The sequence below is a fragment of the Neomonachus schauinslandi genome, chromosome 7, assembly GCF_002201575.2.
Source record: "Neomonachus schauinslandi chromosome 7, ASM220157v2, whole genome shotgun sequence".
Taxonomy (NCBI): domain Eukaryota; kingdom Metazoa; phylum Chordata; class Mammalia; order Carnivora; family Phocidae; genus Neomonachus; species Neomonachus schauinslandi.
The window spans coordinates 58,983,189-59,001,295 of record NC_058409.1 but is presented as its reverse complement, the minus strand read 5'-3'; the positions used below and the strand labels follow the sequence as shown (position 1 = coordinate 59,001,295).

The following is an 18,107-nucleotide window of genomic DNA, read 5'->3' as shown; positions in this document are numbered from 1 at the left end:
TGATGTTTCAGATACCCCATCCATAGCTTTGTATGTTACTTAGATCTAAGAGGTTCCTGAACATCTGAATTAGGGAAATGTGAGTTTCTTGTAGCAAGTGTGTTACTAAAATTTCTTGGCTCCATATATTCCATATCAATGATGAAAATCTGATGGGATTATTGGAATTGGATCCATTTGACGTTGTTGAAATGCCTGCCATGTGTAAATACAATGCTGGGTTCCATATCTACTGAGACTCATAAAATGGAAAACACACTTTGTGGAAGAAGAACGGGTTGTGGTAAATCTAGATTGTTTGAAACTTTTTTAAGAGCAAGTACATGATGCCTTTGGATTTTTAAAAGAGGCAATTAAAATTTTAAAGGTAAGAAAGAATATGATTCAGGCTCTTTTTCCTCAAGAATTTTAAACAGTCTTTACCTAAGTATATTTTAAAATAATTATACTCTTGTTTGAGTGGCTCTTTTTGTCCACTCATCCCCCCCCCACACACTTTATATAGTTAAACTTTATTAATTCAAGCCTCTGTCTTTCTAATGTATAATAATTTACATTTATACTATTTTTAAAAAGAATTTTCTGAGCAAAGTAATTGTGTTAATAGTGTAAACATATTGTTTTAGGAAATGTTTAACCTATTTAGGATCATGACCTTTTCAAGCAACAGAATGTTTCTTCAATTTTATTATGTAGTCATTAAAGTAGAATTGGAAAAACTATTTTTGATGATTAATTGGAATCTTGCATATAAAAACAACACAAATATGTTAAGTATTTTTTTATTTCATCTTCATTTAGAATGATCGTAAACTAATTAAAATTTGTTTTTCTGATAGATTGTATCTAAGAAAATAAAAAGTGAAATACTCTCCAGGGGTATTAAATAATCATTTTGAATATGTAAAAGATATTCCTTTAATAAACAGATTTTTCAGAATTTATAATTTCTAATGATTAGACTGTAGATTTTAAGTTCTCCTGAGATGGTTTTTATGGTTCTAGACTAAATTCACAATGGTTTATACTAGTTGTATATTTATAGGACTGGGTATTTGGAAGATGGTATAATATCACTCTACCAAAAAAAATATAGGAAGGGGTAATGGTCTCTAAAAAATGGAAGAAAAGTAGAATTACAAAAATATACAAAGAATATATTGCAAATAATATTTGCAGCATATAGTGCAAAATATACTGCAAAGAATAAATATATATAAAAACATATGAAACAAAGAAATTAAGTTCAAAAAATATATTTGACTATACGTTTTACACTGAAATTAGCTCAACTGTCAGAATAGGTCATTGGTGTTGCAGCATCCAGAACCTGGAGGAGAACAAGTCTTTATCCTTCTCTTAGATAAAAGTTTAATCAGAAAAGTTCACAGTGTTTATTCAACACTATGCTGAGGAAACCGAGGCAGCCAGAAATACAGAGACTGTTAATGAGTGACACCAAGAATAAACTACTGATTTATTGATTCCATAGAATTTTTAGTTTATCCTTTATTTCTGACCATTCCTGAAACTCTGTAAACAGGTATGTGATGTGGTTGATGCTGTTGACCATTTTATATTCTAAAACTGATATTGGTATTCTAAAAACACACTGCATCTGACCATTCTACTGAAAGTCTCGAAGGTATTTCTCCAATAGTAGTTGAGTAGTTAAATACATGATGACGGAATCAAATGGTGAAACAGTATGCAGCTACTAAAAGGCATGTTATAGAATTAAATTTTTGATGGGATAAAATGTTTATGATCTATTACCAGCTATAAAGAAGTCACAAAGCACATGTAGTATATCACCTTTTATATATCACTGTACAAACTCAGTTTCCCCAACTCGCCACACACACATACGCACATTTGTCAAAGACTGTAAAGACTATGTCCTTTATTTCTGGATGATAGAATTATGAGTGATTTCTTTTTTTATTTCTGCATTTTAAAATTTGCATCGAACCAGTATTTCATTTGTGATTAGAGGAAGATATTATTGGTTAATTATAGAATAGGTAAGTAAAAGTACAGATATTTTATTCTTCTGGTTATTCAATATATAAGATTATCCTTCATTAATATTGAATATATAGATCTTACATGATAAAAGGAAAAACATAGTGGATGCTAAGGATAGGCAAATCTTAAAAAGGATTTTTCTTCATTGCTTTTCACATAGGGAAAATACCAATAGGCATTTGAGCAGAAAAAACATTGTTGGGATGTTTACTCATACACTGAAAATAAGTTTACATATTCCTATAACAAGGTACCTATATTTTAAAGTACACTTTATGTTCTCTTTTCAGGATAAATGCCATTTAGCATGTCCTTTCCCAATAATTTTGTCTTGGTAAAATTTTCCACATGTAGAATTTTACTTTTATTTAATGATATCAATGTAAGAACATTAGACCTCAGCTGCATTAAGAGAAGTATGTTCTACATTGAATAAATAATAGGAGTCCTATAGCTGAAATTTTAAGGATGACTATAGTAAATCTCTAGCTTTAAAAATTAAATGTTGCACAAGTCTAATATAAATTAGTGATTAATAATGAAAACATAAAGTAATTTTTTTGGTCAGTTCAGAATATCCCTTCATTGAGATCTTCGCATTTCTTTATTATTATAATAATTACACTACTAATATATTTAGATTATTATTTGAAAAAATTAAAAAATGTATTATTTTCTTATAACTTTGAATTATGAGTGTATCCTGGGATATAGGCCCTTTCCAATTTCTACCTTTGTAGAACATAGGAAATTAACAAATTCAAAATGTCTGGCACAAAAGAAATTCATTCTCCTTCCCAAACCAAGAAAACTGAACATAGTAAATGCTGTGCAATCTTACTCAAGTTATGTATGTAGAACTTTTTTTTTTAAAGATTTTATTTATTTGAGAGAGAGAATGAGAGAGAGCACATGAGAGGGGGGAGGGTCAGAGGGAGAAGCAGACTCCCTGCTGAGCAGGGAGCCCGATGCGGGACTCGATCCCGGGACCCCAGGATCATGACCTGAGCCGAAGGCAGTCGCTTAACCAACTGAGCCACCCAGGCGCCCCTGTATGTAGAACTTTTTGATACAATGTTTACTTCTTTTGCCAAAACATATCTTATTATCCTATAACATTTTTATCACAGATATTCCCTTTTTGGATATAAGTAAAAAAAAGTCCATTGCCATGTATTTGATTGGAAACTTCATTGGGCTATACAAAATCTCTCTCAAAAATATTCAATCATTCAGCACATATTTGTTGAGTTTTACTATGTGTCAGGCACCATTCTACTTGTAGGCATACGTCAACAAACTAATGAGAATTCCTCTTCCTGTGGAGCTGGCACTCTAATTCAGCACTACCCAATAGAACTTTTTTTAAACTTTATTAATTTTAATTTAAATGGTGGCATGCAGCAAAGGGCTAGCTAGTATATTGGATAGTGTACTTGCAGTAGTTGAGATATAGACAAAAGAGAAATAAATAAGTAAATATATGTCAAATGGTGAGTTGTGCTTTGAAGACAAATGTTTTCCTATACTGACTGTAACATTTCTGCATTTTAATATCTTTTTTATGAACAGTGCCTTTTTGCAGGAAAAAAAAAATGACTGATATTCTTGAAAGGACCTCATTTGTGTCAAGCATCTTAGGTCCAAATGCCAGCAATGCCCAGCAATGCATGACTTTGAGCAAGTCACTTAACCTTTCTGGGCCTTGATTTTCTTACCAGTAAAATGAGAATGGACTCAATTATTTCTAAAATCCTTTCTACTTTTAAGCTTTCTTAATTAGGTGATTCTACTTCACTTTATATAATTGTGAGGGGGCCCATCCAAAATGTTGGTAGGTCGAAATTATTAACTGAATTATATCATAAAAGCAACGATAAATTCACTATTTTTTTCATCATCAGTGAGCCTTTACTCTCTATGAGGAGGCAATATAGGTATCGGTATTCAAGGAAATATGTACCAGAATCTTAAGTTCCTAGAGGGGCTTACCACTGGAATCATATGATGAATCCTTTGTGAACTAATTTTTTTAAGAAGCAAGACATTTCTCCACTTGCTTCTGTTTAAATAAAATTTCATACTATTTTGTTTATTTTAAATCCTAGGAGTTAAGGCTTATATTTAGAACTTTTGGAATATGTTGACCAGATTTGAAGCCTTGGCTCTGCTACGTACCAATAGTATAATCATCAATAAATTAACAAATTATTTACAAGCAGTAGTCCCCCCTTATCTGTGGAGGATACATTCCAAGACCTCCAGTGGATGCCTGAAAACCACAGATAGTACCTAATTCTATATAGGCCATGTTTTTTTTCCTATGCATACATTTCTATGATAAAGTTTAGTTTATAAATTAGGCACAGTAAGAGATTAACACTAATAATTGGTAATAAAATAGAACAATTACAACAATAAACTGTGAAAGTTATGTGAATGCAGCTATTTCTCTCTCAAAATATCTTACCATACTGCACTAACTTTTCTTCTTATGATGATGTGAGACGGTAAGATGCCTATGTGATGAGATGACATGACGTGAATGACGTAGGCATCATGACAAAGCTTAAGGCTGCTCTTGACCTGACAATACGTCAAAAGAGGTATCATCTGTTTCAGGACTGAGGTATAGCATGGGTAACTGAAACTACGGAAAGTGAAACTGTGGATAAGGGCGAACTACTGTATTAAACCTGTTTCTCATCGTCAGGAAGGATTAATAATAATAATAATAATAATAACCTCATGGGATTGTTGTAAGCACTGAGTGAAATAATAAATATAATGAGCCACAGGTATATATTATTGTTGATATTATGTTTGTTATCATTAAGTGCCCTCATCATTAGTGTTATTTTCTCTGTCAGGGTGAAGATCTTTTATAGAACAAAGAATGTATGTCAAAATTTGTGACTAGTTATACAAGTCTGAATGGAATGTGATTAGCATATTAAAAATATGAAGATAATATCAACCCACAAGATATATAAATTTATTTTTCCTGATGTTAAACTTTTAAGGAATGTAGCGATTATGGGCTTGTTAGTGGGCAAAACAATCATCTGGTAATCCCAGGACTGATAAAAATCTTTTAAAAGTTAGAGTTCTGACCTACCAAAAGACAAACACTGATGACCAAAGAGTTCGATTTAGAAAAAGGACACTGTTTTTGAATGACAACTTGATATTAATCATCATTTCTATGAGATTATGCTGTATTTTTAAGTGATGAATAGAAACTAAAAGACTTTGTCAACTGTTTTGATATTCCAAGATAAACAGGAAAAAGTAAAATTTTGAAGAAAATTATTTCCAGGGATAAAACATGATGCCCTTAATAAGAGTTAGAAATTCAGATTCTAAGTCCGGAGTATAAAACTTTAACCACTTGCAGAGCTATAAAAGCAAGAATTCCAGACTCACAATTGAAGATAATGCTAATTAGTCATATAATTTCAGTTCGCCTGATTCATTTTTTAAATAACTTTTGACAGTGTTGATTACTTCTTGCTTCTTAAAACTCCCCATTCTAAAATGTTGGGTTGGTCCACTTTCTAATTTCATTCCTATTCAATTTCACTTTCCTTTCCTACCTCTCCTTGTATTTTTAAAGATTTATATTTTTGCGGGGTGCCTGGGTGGCTTGGTCCATTAAGCATCTGACTCAGTTTCTGCTCAGGTCATGATCTCCGAGTTGTGAGATTGAGCCCCACATGAGGCTCCATACTCAGTGTGGAGTCTGCTTGAGATTTTTTTCCCTCACCCTCTCCCTCCCCCTCTACTCCTATCCCTGCTCATGTTCTCTCTCTCTCTCAAATAAAATAAATAAAATCTTCAATAAATATTTATCTGAGCCAATAGGCACAGATAGGTTCCATACTCCTTCAGAGTTTACAGTCTACTGGAGATGGAGAGAGGAAAATAAGCCGTGATTGTATTTAAGTTCTATGAAAATGAGGTATAAAATCCTATAAAAGCACATAAACAGCCCTTACCTCCCTGGCATGTTAACATGTTCAGGAAGGAAGGAGTCATCCAGAGGTGACAAAAAAAATAAATGTTGTTGTGGTTGGGAGATCTGTTATATTGAGCAAAAAAGTGAAAGATATTGAAGACAATGAAAGCCAGGTTTCTCACTATAGGAGAAGTATTTACAAACATAAAAAAGAAGAAGGTTAAAAATAATCCTGAGGTTTTACATTGGAATTGGACCTGTTGACTTTGTTCTGGGAAATATGAATTTATGGCATGTGTATATACCCTCCTCACACACACAGATATAGAGTTAGTCATAGATATATATGTGTGTGCATATACACATGTGTGTACATACACAGATTTTTTAGTGCAACATCTACTGAGAGGGCCAAAAAGTAGTGTACCCAAGTTACAGTGAGCACTCAGATCTCGGGTCTTGATGTCTAAATGTTGTTCTCCACTAGACGGAATCAGGGCTCTGGGCCCTTTGGAGTAAGGTCTGTTTTCAGAGCTAGGCTACAAAAAATAATGAGATGAACTTGGAACATCTCATCCAAGGAAGAAAATGCTCAAAATATGGTGGAGACATGTCAGAAGACCATAAGGACCAGCTTGAAGAGCCTCCCGCTGGCCAACTCTTGAATATTTGAATATTAAAATAAGTGATAATAATAGATTACAACCCATTGATTGAAATAGGAAGGAAGGAAGGGTGGAAGAAAAGTTGTTCCTTACAGTGGATATGCCGAATACACCACATAGAATGATAGACATGGGATATCTCCATTTGGCAACTATCCTAGTGCTTAGCAGTTGTCAGTGGATGCTGGTGGGTTGATAAATGATTGATGACGAATGGGATACTGACAATCTTGGAATAGCTCTAATACTAAAAGTAATCAATTACAAAGGGGAAAAGTAATGATCCCATGGTGTACAGACCTGGTGTACACCAACACAATTCGATGAGAAAGGTTAACATCCCCAGTAATGGGATGAGTGAGCATCATGTGCCTCTGAGGTGATGATATCTTCAGGAACCCTTCTAAGAAAATAGGACCTGAGTGTGGGTCATGAAAAGGCATCAGAAGATCATCCTGTAGAATCGAAGACCCAGACTAAAACTGTTGAGGACATGACAGGGAAAGACTAAGGAATAATTCCTGCTTGGATGAGGGTGAAGAAATACAACCACTAAATGCAACATGTGTTCCATGAGATCCTGGTCACAGAAAGTAAAAAGAAACATTGTTGAGACAAATGGCAAATTCGAATGAGGTCTGTGGCTTGGATGGTAGTGTTGTATCAATGTGTATTTCCTGTCTGGAAACGTTGTGTTATGGTTATTTATGGGAATATCCTTATTTAGAGAACTATATTCTGCAGTACTTAGAGGTGATGAGGCATAATGTCTACAGCTTGCTCTCAGGTGGTTCTGAAAAAGATTGATGATAACAAGTGCATATAGAGAGAAGGAGAAAGGGTGATTCAGGGCAGGTGTGGTGAAATGTTAACAGTTGGGCAACTGATGTCAGAGTCTATGGGAATCCTTTGTACTGCTTTGTATAATTTTTCTGTAAGTTTTAAAATTAAAACATATATGTACATATTTTAAAACAAATGGGAAAACTTATCCCAGCCTGGGGTTATATGGAAGAATTTTGCCAGGAACTGATCCCTAAACTGAGATCTAAAATATGTCAACAAGAGGCACATAGAGGTCTGTGAGTTCCTTCAGATGAGAGATTGTTTCGTTTTAGTTTACTTTTGTTTTTAGTGGTAGGCATGGAGATATTGTTGATTAAATTCATGAATTGAAAAACCCTGAAGGAAGTTTGGTATGGCTGGAAGTTAGAACGTTAGGGGCAGCAGCAAGAAATTACGTTGGAAAGATAAGCAGGGAACAGATCATATAGTAGCGTGTGTATTCGGTGTGCTTGTAAGAAGAAAAAATTGAAGAATTACAAAAATGGCTTGAGAAATGGCAGCTCTCTACTGTATCCAAGTGATAACGATTAAGAAAATAGTTCTGATCTGGGGGGCCGGAGCAAGATGGCGGATGTGTAGGAGACATGGATTTCATCTGGTCCCAGGAATTCTGCTGGATAGGGACCAAACCATTCTGAACATCTACGAACTCAACAGGAGATCGAAGAAAAGAATAGAAAATAGTTCTGATCTGGACATACAAATTTTTTATTATTAAATTTCTTTTGAAATGTTTGTAATTTTTCACTAAGTAGACAAGTTTATTCTGCTTTAAGTTAAATCAGTGAATCTTATAGAAATTCTTGCCAATTGTCAGGATTATGTGTTCATGTGAATGAGTACGTGTATACTCTATAGGATCGGGTTTAAATCATTTCTAGTTTGGTCCATCTCTAAGTTCTGCTCAGACAACTGTTAAGACTCTTGTGATTCAGGATATATCCAGTATCACACCCTTCATAAAATAAACCCTGTCTGTTAATCACTCCACCTTTTTTCCCTTCTAGTTCTCTTTTTCCCATTCAGCCAAACTGTTTGAACTTAATTGGAGTATTATTTTTCTAAATGGTTTCTTAGGGAAAATGCAACAACAACAAAAAATTTATTGGCCCCTTGGCATTTTAGTCCTGCTGCTATTGTAATGCCAAATGAGTAAAGTAATCTGTAGAAAATACAGCGATTATATTCAAGAAGCAAAATTAGATATTTTAGTACCCATAGTAAATTAATTTTAGGGAAAGGCATTATACTTCTCAGGATGAAATAGGACAATTTTGCCTAGATTCTTGTTTCCAAGAAGTACTTATTTTATTTACCACAAAATCGAGCAAGGTAGAATATTTTTAGAACTAAGAACTTATACTAGGTATGTAGAGCCTTAAAATTTATAAATTAATGTGAAATATAAGAAATCTGGTGAAATACTAAATGCATTCGGTAATTATAAGAATTTTAAAAGAGAATTGTTAAAGCACTTATTTTGCAAATATTCAGAATATTTTTTTTGTTTTGTTTTACTAAATAACCTAGGCACTTGGAGGTGTCCCAGGAAGTCAGCCATTACTTCCAAGTGGAATGGACCCAACTCGACAACAAGGTGACAACTTTAAAGTAAACGTGAAATTGAATGCAGAATCTCAAATAAATTCTTTATTTTTTAAGGACAATTGTATTTGTATAAATCTTCCATAATTATACCAGTTGCATTTTTGCAGGTAATGTGGCCAGATGAGTTATATTTTCAACTAACTCTTTTTTTTAAAGATTTTATTTATTTATTTGAGAGAGAGAGAGAGCATGAACGGGAGGCAGGGAGAGGGAGATGCAGACTCCCCGCTGAGCAGGGAGCCTGACGCTGGGCTCTATCTCAGGACCCTGAGATCACGACCTGAGCAGAAGGCAGACGCTTAACCAACTGAGCCAACCAGGCGCTCCTCAACTAACTCTTAATTATGCATGATATGAGGGTGATGATAACGTAAGAAACTGAAGTATTAAATATCTAAATATCCACATTTTAACTAATAACTTCTAAAACCTTTTATATAACTTCTAACAAGTGGGAATTAAAATGATTATATCCCTTAGGATTTCTTCTGCCTTTTTCAGATAGGTTAGTCCATCTGAAAGATGAGCAGGAGGAAAAGAGGGTGCTAAGCAACCAATGGCTTGATTAATTTAACAAATCAATAATCAGGTCCTTCCAACAGAGATATTTAGGTACCACAGATATGTATGGCTCTATTACACTGTTCCAAGGTAAAAGGAGCAAATGGTATGAGAGATGTATTTCAGCACAGAGTAGGAAGAAAAATTCAATCTCAATGAATGGAGAGTGTGGGCAAGTAGTCATAAGAGGCAGAAAAGTAGCCATGGAAGCCAAGATGAGCTGAAGTCTATGACCCAGTCCCTTAGTAAGTAAGATTTAACACCAAGCAGAGAAGAGGCTACAATCTCCTGGCTTAGCACTCATTGCTAATATCGTCATACCTTTTTTTTTTTTTAAAGGACATCCAAATATGGGTGGGCCAATGCAGAGAATGACTCCTCCAAGAGGAATGGTGCCCTTAGGACCACAGGTAAATAATCAACACAAAAAGCTAGATGCTGAGTTTTTTTTGCCTTCGTCTTATATATAAACAAACGATCTAATTTGCTGGCTTTTATTATATGCATTAAAGGCTTGATATAACATAGTTGTTAGACTCTTGAGGACATAATATCTGGACATGTCCAAACTGATGTAACAACAAACCATATTTTAACAGGTGCTATCGCATATGCCTTTAGTACATTTGAAAAAATATATTGTGTAAAAATACATTAAAGGAATTATTATAAACAGACAAATATTAATTACCATTTTGTTAACTATGCTGAGGAAGTCTAAAACATTTATAGTAATTATTATAAAAGATAAGCATGTAAGTTAAATAAGTTAAATAAAACACAGTTGATCTAAGATATAAACAGAATAAACAACATAAAATATATTTCTATAAGTCTTTTAAAGAATGCCATTGACAGTTTCTTACATACAACCTTATTTCTTCATAGGATATGAAAACAATGGCTATTTAGAAATAAACATTAAATGGGTCTTAGTGAACAAGCATAATCCTATCAGTCTGTATCAGATGTTAGCCTACTTCTCTATCAAAATTTTCCAAAAGCACACACTGAGGTTGAATCTATCCCACCTGTTCATGACATTTTTTAAGTACACTATTCCAGGATATCATTTATTTTTGGTAAAACATCCTTTTGTCTCTCTTGGGAAAACTAAATTTTATACAAATTAATTTTATAATGCTATATTTTAAGGAAACTAATCCCAAATCCAGAATTTTAAATTTCTATCTTATGGGTCAGAGGTTAATGTGTCATAATGCTGGTTAAAAGAGTGAATTAATTTATTTTCTTTATCCCTTTCCAAGAATAGCTATAAAAGTCCAGTTTTAGGAACTTGTTTTATGTATCTACTTTTAAAAAATTAAATTAATATTTTGTTGTGTGCCCAAAGGAGTCAGAGAATTAAGAATCTAACACTGAGATAATGTGAGTTAGACCTAGGAGTTTCTAACCAACATAATATATATAATATATATATAACTATATTAAAACGTGAAAGACATTATAACCAAAATTTTCAGAGATACCATATTACATGAAAAAAAGTAAAACCCCATATGTTAATAGACATGACATCCTCAGAGTCAGAAAAAAATAATTTCTTTTATTTAGGCTCATTTATTTCCTATGTATTTTCTTAAGATTTTATAAAACTCTGATTTAGATATTTAAATTATTCTTCCCTATGTCTACTCATGTTAGGGTTGATGATTTATGTGACCAACCATCAGAAGTTATTGATAGCAATTAGAATTTATAAGGTCTATAGGATATTTCATTGACTGAATATGTATTTTAGTCATTAATGAAGAAAGCCAGTTTGGCTCTACAGAACTTGAAAGATTTTTCTCCCGAAAGATTTTCATAATAGATACATTTTAAATATACATAAAAACATGGTGCCTGTAATTTAGTTATCATTCTTCATTCAATTTATTGATTTTTAAGCTAGCTGCTCTTTAAGCCTTTGCCATCCCAAACCTATATTTTCAATACTTTTAAAAACTAGAGTCTGAGTTAAGAGTCAGTTTTGCAGTGTTTGAAAGATACACCAGTGGTTATTTGAGCTATATGAACACTTAGATCTCATTTGAAAATGCAGAAGTGGAAAGCATACTGGTCTTTATGTTTTACAAATATTTAGCTGTATGTTTATGTGTTTTGTGTTGTAAGTAAATTACAATAGAAAGTAAGAAAACATGCTTCTGGTGCGTAATCTCTTATTGATGAGTTTTAATACCCAAGTTTATCATGTAAGTGTGAATTCTTGTATTTTCGAACTCAAAAAAAGTAGTTTATTTCTGCCATTTGGGTTAGTATCCTTGCTATCTATTTCTTCATAATTTGAGGGCAATAAAGTGTTTTGGTTTGAATTTACCTCAGAAACCAGAACTACCTCCAATAACTTCTTTAAATCACAGTATACAGAATGTAAAAGGTTAAAGGAAATTCTACATACCATGTACTTAAATGAAAAAGGAATCATATTAATATGAATGGCAGATAGGTAAAATGTGAGGTAAAATAATTTGGAATGAGGGATTCTTATGAGATATTTACCTATAACATCTGGTATATGAAACATATGCATTATAAACTGTGAAATTTGTATAAAGGTTATCTGTGTTTCTTGAAAGATAATAAAAAAAACAATCCTCATAGTAGATATTATAACCATACAGATGCTACCCAAGAACATAATGCATCTGCTTCTTTCTAGTTGAATTATAGAAATAACCTCTAGAATATTGTTTCTAGCTTTATACACAAACATAAAACACATCTCTTTTTTATCATAGATATTTCCATAAGTTTTTGACCTTAAGAGCAGTGTAATGGAGAAAGAAAGTAATTATCTATTGGAACAATTGAATTCCTAGAACAGAGAAATATATATATATATATGTGTATATATATATATATATATATATAATCTAACGATTCTTAGATAATGTTAAGGCAAATGCACACTTAGAACATAGCAAACATGTGCTTAATACTTACTGCATGAATGAAGAAATAAAAGTTTGCTCCAATCTTGGCATATTTTTCCCACCTCTTTACCTGTTTTAAATTTAATTTCAGTGGTAATATATAATTACCTATTGAATCAAGAAAAATATCTTAATACCATATTTGAAGACCTTTTTCTACTTGTTTTTGTAATAAGATATACTTTGCTTGCCTGTGTTCTTATGCTCACCAGGTTCCATATGGTTAACAGAAAAATTCACCAAGACTATCCAATTAGTTTTAGTTCCTCCAGAAATCGGGGATAAATGAGTTATATACAAGTAGGAACATATCATGATTTCCAAATGAAATACCTGGGGTAGAGAAATGGTGAGATGAAAATACATGATAAGCTCTCATGTAAAGAGAGAATTAACTGATTCTGTATTTTCAAATTTCAGATAGGTAGAATTCAGCTCAGTAAAGGGAAGAGTAAAAGTAAACTGCCCAATCATTGAAAAACTCTTTATAAACTTTCCAAGCAGAATCTGAACAGCCATTTTGTCAGGAACATTGCATTGGGAAAGAGATTAAACCAGATGGAATTGTATAGCTGCCATCCGCTTTAAAATTCAGTGATTCTAAATTAGCTCTTCCCATTCTGCCTTTGTTGATACCACTCGGAAAGCCAGTTGTTATTCTTTCTTATCTTCCTGTTTTCTTTTGCTTCAGATTATTCACAAAATGAAAATATTTTGTAAATCTATCAAATTATGTAATGGATAATTTCTTACTCATTTCCTGAGATACCAGAGCACTGGATATACCAAGATGAGTAAAACAGATTCTACCTTCAAGGTACTTATTGTTTAGCAGGAGACACAAATACATAAAGAAAAACTATTAGGCAGTAAAAAAAAAAATCTAGAAAAGAAATATGCATGCTCTGTCAAGGAAGCAGTACATAAACAAGCATGTAATTCTGTGAGGGCTGAAGGCTCAAGGGAAACTGATAAGAAGAGGACTCATTTAAGTTGGTCCCTTACTCATGGTGACAAGAAAGAGTTAGCGGCTACAAGTTTTGAGCACTAGGTATCATGTTCTTAATGCAGCAAGCACTATGATAGGTGTTTTATATGATTTCATTTTATCCTCCAACAAGTTTGTAAAGGACATGATATCAATTTACAGATAAGGAAATGAAGGTTGAGTTGATCACTGGGGGAAGGATTGGCCCATGATCACATGTATAGAAAGAGGGGCAGAGAAAATGGGGCAGTGGCAACAGAAGTTCAAAACAATGTCTTTCTATGTCCAGAGCTATAAAGAAAACTAATGTTTTCCTTGATAAAACGAGACAGATTTTCTAAGACCAAAAATGAAAGGAGACTGTTCTTTTGAAGCATTTCTATTATACCTTACCATCCAGATTTTGTTTCCAATGGTTAATTTTCTTCTCAGAGACTTCTTGCTAATATTGCTGGTGCCACTACCATGCTTGATCCAGAGGTTAAGGGAACTAACTATCCTTTTAACTAATGACTCAACTGTGGATAGAAACCATTCTATCCCATAGCACATAAAATTGGGATGTTTAAATAAGATTTCATGAAAGTAAAAGTAAATGAGCAATGAGAAGAGCATGTAACTAGGTAATTTATTTATAAACTGTGGCTTACACTCTGGAGTTAACAGACTCATTGACTATTTCCTTGTCGTCTTAGCACCTACTACACAGAAGGTCATGCCATGAGTTACCATGAGTGAAAAAGTATATTGCATGTTTCTGAACCACAAGAAATCCAGTAGGCTGGAGGGTATAGCTGGGAGTAGGGAAAGTAGGAAATGTATACAGGAAGTATAGACTTGGGCTGATCTCTGAGCCATGCTGAGGACCAGGTATTTGTTAGGCATTGTGGGTCATCATGCCTTTTAGGTGACATATATAGGACTGAGTTTTAGAAGCATAGTTCTGGAGGCAGCATGAAGAATAGATGGGGAGGGGGAAAGGCTAAGTCAGACAGACCAATGAAAATGGTACATTAGTCTCACTAAATGACAAAGATTAGTGTGATATGAAGGAAAGCGCTATTCCAAAAGCTATTTCATAGGTAGAATCAAGAGACTTTGATAACTGCCTGGATGTGGAAATTGAAATAAAAGGAGGAGACATCATTGAGCTCCCAGAGGTTCTTAGCCTGGACTGTTGTATGGCAGGTCACGCCATGGAGATCACTGAGGAAAGCAATATGAAGAACGCAGCTGTGAGAAGAGAACACTAAGTTTACTTTTAGATGTGTTGAGCATGAAGTGGTGTCCAGAAGGGAACAATCCAAATGACATTCAACATAGGAATTATGCAGGAGCTTAGTAGAGACGTCATGACCAAATATAAAACCTTTGGGATTCCTAAAGAGTTGCTGAACTCATGGTAGCAGATAAGATTACCCATAAATGTGTACTTATTTAAAAGAATGCCGTGGCTAGAACTTGGAGAAAAACAACATTTAAAGAGTTAGCAAAAGAAAAGGAGCCGGCAAAGGAAATGGAAAAAGAGTATGTGAGAAAAGTTGGAAGAATAGTGCTGTCAGAAAGCCAAGCACGAAAGCAGTTGATAGTGTCAAAATACATTAACATGAGAATGTTAAAATCGGTCTTTGGCCATAATGGAAACTAAAGTAAGCTAATATGATATGCATGTTAAAACATTAAAATGTTTTTCTCCCTTGAATGTATATAAGAGATGTTGACAGAAGCCTATTGCGTGATATAATTCATGTGTACATATTTTAAGTGTACTTGAGTTTTCATATATTGTTGTGTGTTTGTATATTTGTACATCTCTCTATGGGATATATTATTTTGTGAACAGAAGTTCGCATTCAACTTTCTTATGTTGGGTTCACCTGTTGAGTTTTTTTCCTTTAGCCTTTATGTAATTGTTCTGGGTCTGGCAATTTCAAACATGCTGACTAAGTCTGTTCTTTAAAAACAGAGTTTTGGATTTACAAAATCTTTTATTTGAAAAAGTTCACTGTTGTACAGATATTAGGAGATTCATAAGGATATGTTGAATATCATAATTGCAACTCTACCTTAATCATTTAACATGCTCCAATGATCTTACCTAGTCATGTAGTTTTTAAAAGACACAGACCAAAGTAATTGTTAAGATAGAAGCAATAGTACAAGAGTGGACCCATCAGAGAATGAATTGCACAGGCCTTATCCAATCAGGAGTTATGTAGGGAAATCATTAACCTGCTCTCCTTTCTTTCCCCCCTCCTCTTTGGTTTTGTTTTTTTGTTTTGTGGTAGTCTGACCCTTGGTTATCATTACAGAACTATGGAGGTGCAATGAGACCCCCCCTGAATGCTTTAGGTGGCCCCGGAATGCCTGGAATGAACATGTAAGCAAAATGCTATGTTATCCTGTTTAGTAAAGTATTCTGTTTTCTGTCTTCTGAAGTCACGCTAATTTGTAATACAATTTGACCTCCTCAATTTCTGTGTAGTATAAAATGAAACTAGTGTAAATGAACTAAACATGAGCTGTAGTGTTTGCTTCATTTTCACAACATATTCTGTTTTTCTGCCTTCCCTGCAACTTTTATTTTTTTCCATTTTCAAATGCCAAATGCCAACTTTTAGCCAGATTCCCATGTTTCATTTGTTTAGATAAAAATAAGTCTTTTATAACTAAGCACATAGGCTCAATATAGTCTGTATAAAACTATAAAGAGATGCTGGCACCAAGACCATGACTTAACTCCATAGAAGCAGACAATTGATATTAACTTCATTTTAACAGAGATATAGTAATTCCTGAAAGTTTTTAATTCCTATATATGAGTCTTTACTTTTGCTTTTTTGGGACCACTTGTAACCCAGCAAGAGTTCTCTTTGGCAGTGTCTTCTGTATTAAAGAACTTCCATATGATAAGGTGAATTTTTGTTTGAAAATTAAGATATGCTTGGATAAGGACTAAACTAACAGTTTTTTGGCTGTTTTGGTTTGTTTTTTACTGAAAAGGCCTTTCAAGCCCAAAGCCAATAATTGTTTCTAAATACCCAAAATAATATTGTCTGTTAAGGGATTTTTATTTATTTTTCATTATCTAACTTGCCCTCAAAGTTCCACATATACCAGGTGCTTGTTCATGACTTTCATTAATTCACTAAAGGATCAATTCCATGATGTGGCCTAAAGAAAGCTTATCAGAAATAATAAAACTGTTCTATATAGGGTTGTAGGCAGTTTCCTTGAATATATCTTCCCATTAGTCCATGTTTTAGATACTTACATATCAAATTAGATAACTCTGCCATCACTTAATGGCATTGAAGATATAATGAGATAAGCTCGTTTGATATAGATGGGATTTTTGTGAGTTTCTGAAGCCATTTTTGTGGAAAGCAATTTTACCTAAAATAGAAAATAGGTTAATAAGTGGGTACCAGCCAGACTCAAACAGAACAAGGGGAAAAAAGTAGGTCAAATTTTCCTATCACGTCTTTTCACTTTTAAAGTAAAAATGGGTAGACATGAAGTCTGACTCTTCTTAAATCCCTCAAAGGCTTAGCCTTTATTAATGGTTGTTACAAAAAGGAGTGATATTTTATGCTTATCTCAAAAGCTGCAACTCTTACCAATAGGATTGAGATATATATAAAATTTACCTACCTGAAATTCCTGACATTAAAATGCAATAGCTTTTAGGGAATATAATTTTGAATACTGTATATAGATATAAGCAGTATACATCTTGAATATTATGATCCTAAATCTAGAATTATCATTAAATATTAAGATCGTAGCTAATGTCATTTTGTATATTATACTTCACTATAATTAGCCATGTGGTCAACTGTAGATCAACCTGTTTTTATTAGTATAGAGAAAAAAGTTATTTTTATGTGACCACTAAGAGACTCAGCTGCTTAAAATTGTCTAGTTCCTTTCCTCACATACACTTAAACAGATAAACAGATAAACATTAACATTTAATGGATACATTAAATTCCCTAGACAACGGAGACTAGAAGTATGGCTCAAATTTTTAATATGATTATTTTTATTGATACTTGGATTTGGGTTTCTCATTTAAATATACCCAGATGCTTTAAAATATTTTTTATTACATAATATTGTACTGTTCATATAATTTCTGGTTTTTAAAGAAACTTGAAGCCTTCCAGATTCAGATTTCCATTATTTGTTACCATTGACTTTTATTTGGGGTCTTATATATAGTTTTCAGTTTTCTATAAATTAGGATATTCTTAAAGAACAATGAAAATGTAAATATTTCCATATTTACACTTGTAAATATTTCCTTCTAACAAGGAAGTTCTGAAGTATGGAAGATCCAACCAAAGAGAAGGATTCTTGTGTTGATATTGGCCCCAACAAAGCAAACGTGAATTTAAAGAGACATAAAAAAATAAAATATGTTATGTCCATTGTACTGAATAGAGTAAACTTTATTGAAATTCACTTCATATTTGCTGTACTCTGTAATAGCA

At 33.2% G+C, this 18,107-nt stretch overlaps 1 protein-coding gene across 5 annotated transcripts in view; it reads left to right on the top strand.

Annotated features, from left to right (window-relative positions):
- The window catches only part of SSBP2 (single stranded DNA binding protein 2), a 282,421-nt gene that overhangs the window by 222,984 nt on the left and 41,330 nt on the right, over positions 1-18,107 (top strand). For 3 of the 5 annotated variants that reach the window (XM_044916977.1, XM_044916975.1, XM_021701871.2), the window contains 3 exons: positions 9,028-9,094; positions 10,006-10,076; positions 15,924-15,991. In XM_044916977.1, the coding sequence (XP_044772912.1) occupies positions 9,028-9,094; positions 10,006-10,076; positions 15,924-15,991 (206 nt within the window). Of the gene's footprint in view, positions 1-9,027; positions 9,095-10,005; positions 10,077-15,899; positions 15,992-18,107 lie in introns of all 5 variants that reach the window. The other 2 variants (XM_044916976.1, XM_044916974.1) reach the window with 1 other exon arrangement.